Genomic DNA, 10806 nt, shown 5'->3' with positions numbered 1-10806 from the left:
TCAAACAAGCACCCAGCTTGGCTCCAAATTTTGTTGCTTGGCTGTGACGTCATTTCCGAATTCCACATCAATAGCAACCCAGACGCTCGCGTTCCTGTAAAAAAATAAAATTAAAATAAAAGACAAAGAAAAAAAAGTAAGCCCTTAAAGCTAATTAGCTAGATTCAAGATAGCAATCATAGCATCGTTGGTTAGGAATATATTTGACAAAATAAATACTACGACACACTGGCTTCGCTGTTATTGTCTTCATTATTATCATTATTATTAGTCTTTGCCCTTTCTAATATACTGTAATAGTTTAAATACAACTGTGGGGCAGCTTTTCATTTTACAATATGTTTTGTTGTAGTTTGTAATTATATTGAATGAACGCGCTTGGTCGAATTTTGAGCTTTAAAACCTGACTTCTTTCTCCTTCTACTCCCTGTAATATTGACGTAATAGATTGAGTTGGCGTGTCCTGATGTGACGTTCCATTTTCAACAACAGCTGGATTTATACGTCTAAACTTTGAATATGGCTCCCCCTCGTGGTGCTTACTAACTTCCCTTCACAACTATCCAGTTAAAAAATACTGTCATCTTAAAAATATTTTCGGATTAATTTTGTCATGTGCACAATGTAAAATGACAAAACAGTGTCCATAATTCAGAAAACAATAGATTGTTGGCTAATGTCAACTTAATCTGCCTGGATGTGGAGTTACGGACTACAAAGAAAGCAAGTCCCGCCTGTCTCCCCCCCACCCCAGCCACCAGACCCCCACCTCCCACCCTCCTTCCCTTCCGGACCAGTCTCGAAATCGACCTCCCGCCTGGGGATTGGAGAAGCTGCATGTCAGTAAATATTCCAGCGATTACAACCCACCCTCTTTCTATCCTCCGTGAACCGAGCCTGCCTGGCATACGTAGTGACGAACGAGCTACCCCCCTTGCTCCGCTCCTTACCTGGACCCACCTGGCTGGAAGGCAGGGATGGAGGACGACATGCAACCCGCCGACGAAGGCCCCTCCGCCGCCAAGCGACGTGCTCGCCCCGCCAGGAACCTCCACTACAAGTCGCGCGTCGACCACTCCGCCTCGATCGAGCCTTGCCTGTTCACTGACGCTCGACAGTTGACGTTCCAACCCGGCCAGCATTTCCCGTTCCAGACGCAGTATCAGCCCAACCGCCGCCAGCGGTTCCCCGGCGAGGGCAGGCCCAGCTGCGGGGTCCCGACATCCACCTCCGCGGAGGCGGCGGGCGGCGTCGCTCTCGGTGGCCAGCAGCGGCGCGCCATCGTCGGCAGAGCAGAGTCCACGCTCACCGCTGGACGACTGAAGCAGGAATCTCCAGACTGTACGTTTGAGATCACTTCAGGTTCGTTGATAACTTTGAGTTCAGAATGTTAAGCGTGTCAATGAGCTTTTCGAATATTATATATTCAATTAAGACTCCCTTCTAAGCACAGCTGCTCACTAACTACAATGAATGAAACCAGCAACATATTTGCTCCCCTCGAGCATCATGTTTTGTTTCGTTTCTTCTTGTTAGCTGTGATTGATGTTCACTTGTAATGAGAGCAGCCATGATTGGATCACCACTGTGCAAAATAACACTGGATTGAATTGTGTGCACACGCGTTGTGTGTGTGTGTGCAGCTTTCACATGCTCCTGTTTAAATACATTGTTCCAGCTCAGGCTGCTGTTCACAGGGGTGGGTTGAAATGGGTGGGGGTGGGGGGGGGTCTGTGCCCGGGATGGATGGGAGGGTGCGTCCAAGGCAGACCAACCCTGAGATGAAAGCAACAAACCTAATCCTTGCTGCCTTGAAAATTAAACACCTCATCCTCTAATCACGTTTTAATCTTTTTTATCACATTTGGCAGATCGCTGCTGCTTTATTGTTGCTTTGCATCTTTTGTTGGAGCATTTGGTGTAATACCAAAGCTGCATACAACATGTCGTTGGCGCAGTCGATTTGTGTGCCAATTTGTTCTCATTTGACAACATTATTTGGAATCTGTCACGACTTTTTCTTGATCACTCGATTTCATTCGCATCAATGTGTATCCAGCACACTTGTGACATGCAATTAGCAAGCTAGCCATGCCAACCCCACCCCCCCCCCCCCCCCCCCAAAAAATGCATCTTACCTTCAGATTGTCCGCTGTCTTGGCCACTTTAGAGCGCCTCGTTGTTGGCTGCGAGTATATGGACATCATGCAGTCCAACAAAGCGCTTCGTTGTCACAGTGTGTAAAAGCCCCGAATTGACCTGGTGGGATATTTTTCAGCTACCAGAGGCTTGAAGGGGATATGTTTATGCAGCTCAAACAAGTAGTTGCAGTTTGTGTAGGCGTAAAAATGACCACGTTTTAAGTTGAATGCCCTACAAAATGAACAGGAGAAAACTGAAAGATTTCATTCCGACCATAGATTAGCAAACAGTCCCAATATTTCCTAAACAGTGGCAAACAGTTGCTAACCCTTGCAATTCTATCCCAAAGAGTTGCTGATAAGTCAACATTTGTCTTTAGCTAACACTAGGCTAGTGGCAAACATTTGCGATGCTAGCTTCAGGTTTCGCTCAAGGTCGCAACGTCTTCTAAATGTTCTCTAAATGTTTCTTGTCACAAGGAAATTTGAACGTTTGTTGACATCAAATGAACTTTCGCTAGCATCACAAACATTCGCCACTCAGGGGTATGAGCTTTAGCGTCGCTGAAAGTTGCTAAATGCTGCTTATATGACGGAGGGAGTTGCTGGTGTAAAACGCAATGCAGCTAACGGCTAATAACTAGCATGAAAATGAATTGATGAGTGGATTTGGTTCAACTTTGAAGTGTCCTTTGTGGTAAATACTATAAAAGTGTTTCTTAACTTTGAGGTCAACAAGATTACTGCTTTTTTCAATGTGGTTTGCTGTGTTTAAGCCTTGTATCGTTTGAAACCTTGCGTAATCCATTCGTCGCATTCATATTTGTGTGTGTCCCACTTGCAGTACTTACAAGGTCAAAACAAAAACAAATCTCCTGAATGTTGTCGTCAAGTAGAACACGCCACTCATCTTCACTGATGATGCGCTTAATGTTCGCTTGATGACAGGAAATAAACTCGATGAAAAGAAGCGCCCACTAACGCCGAATGCATGCATATCAAAATGGCCTTCTCCAAGTATTGTGATTAAAACAAATGGGCCTCGTAAATTCTCCACGGCCGAGCGTGTTGCTTTTAATGACGTTTTATGAGGCTACTCAGCTCGCTGTGCCACAGAAGTGGCGAGGGAAGCAGCAAGGCGGGAGGGAGGGAAATGATATCAGCCACATCTCCACTGCTACACACAGACACCGTGCATATTAATAACTGTGACACATCTGTGCCAGGCTGATAGACACATCTGAGCGATTGTGTGTCGTGTGAAAGGAACGTGCCTGGACTAAAAGGCTGGATTATTATCACTATTCAGTTCCGCAATCAGTTTTAGAACCGTAGTCATAAACATTGGTAAATTAATACCTCTGGCAGTGTCGGTCAAAACATTAGCTTTGTTATCGTTGCAAAGGCGGAGTGGATTCTAAACATGTGGATTTAGAAGCCTATGTTTTCTCTGAATAGTGTTTGCAGCCCTAATGTTAAACAAGAGAAATATAATCCTAATCCATATTGAGAATTTCTATAATTGCAAAAAAAAAAAAAACGTCCAGAGGATTTTTTTCATCCTGTTATAATACAAGCCTTGCTTCAAATTCTGGTTAGTTGAAGATAGTCAGACCCGGTTAAAAGTAGGTCATGCAGCTGGCAGGAAACAGGCCTCGCACAAGAGCAACTTGAATTGCAAAACAACATTGCACCCGGGTCCACTCAGCAAACGTAGGGAGGATACCCTGTAGGTGTTGTGCATAGGTGGAGTCAAGGATGCCATGAGGAAGAGCCTGCTCATGTCTCGAAGGGGGGAGGAGGGGCTTGCTCAGCAAATGGAGGGACAGTAGAATACAAAACCTCACGTAATCATACATATATTTACAATAGACTAGTTGCAATGCCATTGTAAAACTGTTGGCCCAATAAATAAAAAAAAAGACAAAAGAGAAAGACTCTCTCTAAAGTGGCAGCCCCCTTGGGCTCCATTTTATAAGATGGTGCATCTGTGCCATGGTGCAAATGCCAGTGGAGTCTGATTTGTATTTATTTTAATATTGTTTTGTGTCAGTGCTCGTTGGGTGGGACTCATTTAAAAAAATTAAGCTAGATGAAAAAGTATTTAAAATTGCCTAAAATTTTCCCCCCAAAATTACCATAAAATGTCCATGAAATTGCCAAAAATTAATGAATAGAATAGAAAAGGCTTTAAAGAAAATATTCAAAAAGTAGCCATAAAAATACCCAAAAATAAAAGAAGAAATTCCCCAAATTACCACAAAGTGTCCACAAAATTGCCAAAAGATGTCAGAAAATTGATAGCAAAAAAGGCAGAGAAATTGTCAAAAAAGCAGCGACAAAATGTCAACAACAAAAAGAAAAAGAAAACCACACCACCAACAACAAAAGAGAAAGGCACTCTGCCAGTGAAGTCAGATTTTTTTATTTTGTACCAGTGTAGGGCTCATTGGTTAGGGATGTATTTCATTCATTAAGATTTTGGGTGAGACTCAATAAAAAATAAAAAAAACTTATATAAATAAAAAAAAATTACAAAAATGACCATAAAATGTCCAAAAAGAAAGAGGAAAAGCAGTAAAATACGCATAAAATGTCAATGAAATTGCCCAAAATGAATGAATTAAATACCAAAGGCAGAAAAGAAAACATTCAAAAATTAACCATTAAATATCCAAAAATAAAATAAGTACTCCCAAATATATAGGGTCCACAAAATTGCCCAAAAATGTCAGAAAATTGATTGCAAAAAAGGCAGTAAAATAAATAAATAGCCACAAAATGTTGAGGGAAAAAAAGGAGTAGGAGAGGCATAAAATGATTATATGTCCATAAAATTGCCAAAAAAATGTCAGTCAATTGACAGAAAGGCAGAAAAGTCTAAACATTTATGAAAAACAAAGTATAAAAGAAAAAACCTAAAAGAAAAGAAAATCTCAAAGTTGGATGCTGCATATTTTGGTGTTATGGTGCGGCTCTAATGAGCTCTTGGGCCTTCAGTACATTTGACTAACACTAACACACCGTTTCCTTCATCACAATGTTCAAATGATTTGCGGTTCCCCCAATTTTTTTTTTTTTATTTGGCCTCAAATGGCAATTGACAGTAAAGGTTGTTCTCAAAACCTTGCAAGTATTTTAGCAAATACCGAAGTGAAATCTTCTGTGTCGTTCTAATTGTGTAGAGAACCGACTGATCTTGGACGCCTTCGCCAAAGAGTGCAGTCGAGTCCTCAGCCTCCTCAACAACGGGCGGCTGCTGGAACCCTCGCCGTCCCTCCCGTCCAGCATCAAGACGGAGAACGGTTCCAGCGCCAGCCACTGCTCCAAACCCGAGGAGAGCTCCTCCTCCTCGTCCACCGAACCGGAAGAGGAAAGCCATTTGAACCAACAGCAGACCTCCGCCGTTCTGCGCATCTTCACAGACTCGCTTCACAACTATCTGCTCTCCGGGCAGCCGCAGCACCATCGCGTGGTTGTGGGCTCGGACGAGGAGCGGTGCCACTCGGCGGAGCCCGCTTCCGAGGTCTCGCCCCCGCGACGCACCGTGGTGGGCTGGGGCTCCCCGACGCCGTCCGACTCGTACGGACACCCTTCGTCCACGCTGCCGGAGGAGGAGGACGAGGAGGAGAGCTGCTGTCCTCGCTGCCTGGAGCTGGAGCAGGAAGTGCTGTCGCTGCAGCAGGAGAACGAGGAGCTCCGCAACAAGCTGGAAACCGTCCCGGGTGCGTTCACAAAGACCCTCTCGACCAGCTCTTAAGTATTAAACTCAATGCATTTTTGACGTCTAAAGCCGTCATTGGCACTGAATGAGTTAAGTACAGGGTTGGGAGGGTTTACTTTTAAAATGTAATCCATTACAGTTACAAGTTAGCTGCTAAAAAATGTAAATAGTAACGTAATTCAAGTACCATAATATTAAAGTAATGTAACTGGATTACTTTTGGATTACTCCAATATAGAGCATGCTCATGAAGACAAAATAAAAATAAATATCACCAGATTATATATTCTATACAATGTGCCCCTGCTATTTGCGGGTAATAGGGACCCGGGCAGCCTACAAATAGCAAAAATTATTGTATAATTAAAAAGCATGTCGGCGATTGATTGATTGATTGATTGATTGATTGATTGATTGATTGATTGATGACCATATGCTGTTTTCGAACTGTCACTGAAAGCAACCACACCTCACAGTTTGATAGATAGATAGATAGTCATCCAACTGCAATATGAACTTTTATCCCAGTCACAAGTTTGGCCGTGTATATGTTGTGCACGATGTTTAAATAGTGAAATGGTGGCAGGAAGATTTGTTTGGAAGGTGTAACTCACATTATGGTTGTAGGCTAGCAGGCTAGCGGGCTAGCTAGCAAGAAGCTACAACGCGTAGCATGCCGCTGGACTCTCAGCTCAAACTTTCGTTCCGAGTAAGTTCCAGTGAATACCGGTCGCCATTTCCTCCTCCCGTCCGTGAAGCTTTTTCAAACTGCCCTCGTGTGGAGGACACGACTAGTCAGTTCGTTCGTTCCCACCTCCCCGACATCGGTCCCATAGCAACGGTCCCACTCGCGCAGGCGTGCATGCTCTCTCTCTCTCTCTCTCTCTCTCTCGCTCTCTCTCGCTCTGTCTCTCGCCCTCTTTCGCACTCTCTCTCATTATAGAAATTGTAATCCCTCTAAGTAATCCCCATTTTTAATAAATGTACCTGTAATCTGATTACATGTTTTTTTTCCCCCTGTAACTGTAATGGAATACAGTTATAAAAAAAATTGGATATAGGAGATACAAATACAAAGTGAACACAATCACATAGACTATTACTAAGATCACTATCAATTCAAGCTTGGTAGGCTTAGATTTGAGCGGCAGTTTTAATTACACGTATCGCGTGTGTATTGCGGGGACATTTTTGGAAGATTACCTTCCAACAATAACAAAGCAAATCTGCTAACTAAATCCAAAACAGGAAGTTGCGCGTCCCAAATATATTGTCGCCGACATTTTGTGTTTGTGCTCTCACTGAATGTCACTTCTGCAGTTCCCTGTCAAAATGTTCTTGACTACTTCAAGAATGTCGTTGAGTTTCACAACCAACTGGTGCCGCCGATACCAGAGGAGCCGCTCACTGAGGTCAGGTTCGAATGGCTTGCAGTCTTCATATTTTCACGCTAAGAGTCGAAAGTGAAATTGCGTGTTCTGTCTTTGTAGGAAGAAGAACAGCAGACGGTCTTTGAGGTTGGTGATGTTCTTAATATATTTTATTCATGCGGTTAGTATTTCACTTGGGCCAGACTCCATCTTATGAGATAAGATGTCAAGAAAGAGATTCTATAAGATTCCTTGTATTGACTAAGAACACAAAGTTTTGTAAAACTGCAGGATAGAAAGATGCTTAGTGGGTTTCCACATTTGTTCTCGCCAAAATAAAAGATGAAATTGGAGGGGACAGTAAATTACATTCATTGCCTAGCAACGATGTAACCATTTGAGATTTTTAATGTCAGCTAATCAGGAAGGTTGCGCCGAGCGACTCAGCCAAGAATTAAGTTCTAGATCACGTGTGTGAAACTGGAGGGCCGGGGGCGGGATCTGGCCCACCACATTATTTCATGTGGCCCCCAAGGGCAAATTATGTGCACCAACTTCAAATTGTTTTCACTTTTAAAAACATTGAATAATTTTTTTGTTACCAACATTTGAAGGAAGACTTTTACTGGCCTCTGATTTCCAAACTAGTTAGTTACTATATTTTTTTGTGTGTATTTGTTAGATGAGGTGATCTTGCATTCATTTGGTTTTGCAGTCATAACGGCCCTACGTAACAAAAATGAGTTTACACCCCTGTACGAGATGATGTACTAGCTACTAGACCAGGGTTCAGCAACCTGCGGCTCTGGAGCCACATGTGGCTCTGTAGTCCCTTTCCTGTGTCTCCCTGTGGATCTCTAAAACAATTAGTAGAAATTGTTTTTTTCCCTCTGCTAATTGTTTTTTTCGAGATCCACATGTAAAAAAGAAATTTGGGGACATATTTATTTTTATTTTTAGATACAATTAAATGAATTAATTATTTAGATTTAAAAAAAGAATAATTAAATATTAAAAAATGCCAGAGTCTAAAGTTGTGTGCATTGTCAGAAAAAGAGATGAAAGTTGTATGTTGGATAAAAAAAAAAATCAAAATTACCTAAAAATGTCCAAAAAGTGACCATAAAATGTCCCAGAAGATGGAAGAAACTTACCATAAAATGTCTTTGGAATTGCCACAAAGATCAGAAAAAAAAGATTAAATAAAATGCAGAAAAGAAAACATTCTAAAAGTAACTATAAAATGTCCAAAAAAAAAAAAAGAAATCACGAAAATTACCATAAAATGTACACAAAATGGCCCCCAATTTTTTTTTTAATGCAGGAAAGAAAACGTTAAAAAGTAACTATAAAATATCCAAACGCAAAAGAAGAAATCCGGAAAATTACCATAAAATTACCAGAAACGTCAGGAAATTGATTAAAGAAAAGGCAGGAAAGAAAATGTTCAAAAAGTAACAAAATAAGAAATCCCCCAAATTACCATAAAATGTCAGAAAATTGAAAAAAATAGCCATAAAATGTCCTGAAAAAGGCAGATGAGAGGCAGAAAACTACCATACATCCATAAAAATGTCCAAAAACGTCAGAAATTTGACAGAACGGCAGAAAAGTTCTAAAAATCTAAGAAAAACAAAATATGAAAACTTACAAAAACGGAAGGTGAAAGATAGAAGAAAATACATCTCTACATTTGTTGATGTTGCATATTTTTCTGTTCTGGTACGGCTCCAATTAGCTCTTGGGCCCTGAATACATTAGACCGATTTGTGGTTATTTATTTGGCCTAAAAACGGCTCTTTTGACAGGAAATGTTGCTGACCCCTACTTATTATCCTGGCATTTCTTTGGCCCTTTTGCAAGATAGAACTGAAATGAGATGCTTCTACTCAACTTGAAAGCTATGATAAGATAATTCCTCCCGTATTCAGGGAAGCAAGCAGCTGCTGGAGAACTACCCTCTCTTCATCACTAATAAGCAGTGGGACGAGGCGGTTAACTCCTCCAAGAAAGATGGCCGCCGGCTGCTGCGCTACCTGATCCGCTTCGTCTTCACCACCGACGAGCTCAAGTTCTCGTGCGGCCTGGGCAAACGCAAGCGCTCGGTCCAGTTGAGGGAACCGGGCCAGGAGAGAAGACCGCTCAATCCCGTCAAAGTCAGCTGCCTCAGAGGTATCAATACAACGGATGTGCAAAAGTTGCACATTTTTGGAACGTCTTATTAAACATGCAACCGAACCAAATAAATCTTCTCCTTTCCAACAATTTTTTTTTTTTTATCAGAGTTCATTCGGATGCACTGCGCCTCCAACCCAGATTGGTGGATGCCGTCCGAGGAGCAGATCAATAAAGTTTTCAGCGATGCAGTCGGCCACGCTCGGCAGGGCCGCGCCGTGGGCACCTTCCTGGGGGGCGGCGGGGGCGGCGTCCTCTACCTGGACGGCTTTGACGGACATTTGTCTCAGGACGAGCTCTATTTGAAAGCGTGTCACAATGGCCAGTTGGACTGAAGGACCCTCGAGCAAGTGTCGCTAAACAGCAACCGATTCCAAATCACTCATCTTGTCCTGTTGGTTTACAACAGCGACGGGGAACACTTTTTCCTACCAGGGACCAAGTCCTTAAAGGGCCATACAAAATTTATGAAAAAAAATATGAATGTGACGATCAAACAAATGTTTCCTAATATACAATAAGAACATATGTAGGTTCAATGTTTGTTTTTTGTTTTTTTATAAACACCTTTAAGGTTGTATTTGTGTTTCAAAGGAGGGCCAAATCAAATTTTCTCCCAATCGTAGGTTTCTTACCTCTGCTTTACACAGTGACAATATTCCACATTGTAAATAAGTATTAGTTGCCTTTCAACCTCATTTTGTAGCCCAACAATAGCTAAATGCAGGTTGCACCAGGTTTCAGTCTTCCATTCGCCCTCTTTATTATTTGGTTTACTATGTTAGAGAGTCGTGACATTCAAACTCCTCCATTACGAAAACTGTTTTTTTTCCCCTTAATTATTATTAACTCATTCACTGCCATTGACGGCTATAGACGTCAAAAATTCATTTGAACTATTTTTATTAGTAAAACATTTTTTCCCCACTTTTGTTGACAAAAGTTTGAAAACCTTGAGTTTTTTTTTTTTATTGTATTAGAACAGATATAAAAATTGGGATCAATCGTGAGTTAACTAGTGAAGTCATGCGATTAATTACGATTTACGAAAAACATTTTTAATAATCTTTTCTTTAAAAAAAAAAAAGAAAAGATTTTCGTTAGGGGCATCAGCTGATTAAAATTTGTAATCGTAATTAATCGCATGACTTCACTAGTTAACTCACGATTATTTACAAATTTTACATCTGTTCTAAATGTACAAAAAAAACTAGTTTTTCATACTCTTGTTAACAAAAATGGGGAAAAAAAGTTTAATAGAAATAGTTCAAATGAATTTTTGACGTCTTTAGCCGTCAATGGCAGCAAATTAGTTTTAAGGGGGTAGTCAATCCCCCAAAAAATCTTGACAACAATATGTTCTATGCAGCCCCACTAGTCTAAATACTTGTAGTTA

General features: G+C 41.3%; 1 protein-coding gene across 1 annotated transcript; it reads left to right on the top strand.

Moving 5' to 3' along the window:
- The first annotated feature begins 795 nt into the window (after nt 1-795).
- Nucleotides 796-10565, top strand: bend4 (BEN domain containing 4). Its single transcript, XM_086085116.1, has 6 exons — nt 796-1362; nt 5327-5866; nt 7186-7277; nt 7356-7382; nt 9167-9407; nt 9519-10565. Exons 1-6 carry the CDS (start codon nt 978-980, stop codon nt 9743-9745), a joined length of 1512 nt encoding a protein of 503 aa, XP_085941242.1. The 5' UTR covers nt 796-977; the 3' UTR covers nt 9746-10565.
- Nucleotides 10566-10806: the final 241 nt, after the last annotated feature.

The sequence above is a fragment of the Leptonotus elevatus genome, chromosome 9 (assembly GCF_054856555.1).
Source record: "Leptonotus elevatus isolate MCC_2025b chromosome 9, RoL_Lele_1.0, whole genome shotgun sequence".
In the NCBI taxonomy this organism is placed as follows: Eukaryota; Metazoa; Chordata; class Actinopteri; order Syngnathiformes; family Syngnathidae; genus Leptonotus; species Leptonotus elevatus.
The sequence above is the reverse complement of the archived record's forward strand: the minus strand, read 5'-3'. Positions and strand labels throughout refer to the sequence as shown.

Excerpts from the sequence above, each read along its gene's own strand:
- bend4 (XM_086085116.1), top strand. The coding sequence starts at position 978 with ATGGAGGACGACATGCAACCCGCCGACGAAGGCCCCTCCGCCGCCAAG. Across the intron at positions 7,278-7,355 it reads CAGAGGAGCCGCTCACTGAG|GAAGAAGAACAGCAGACGGT; the intron begins GTCAGGTTCGAA and ends CTGTCTTTGTAG. Across the intron at positions 7,383-9,166 it reads AACAGCAGACGGTCTTTGAG|GGAAGCAAGCAGCTGCTGGA; the intron begins GTTGGTGATGTT and ends TCCCGTATTCAG.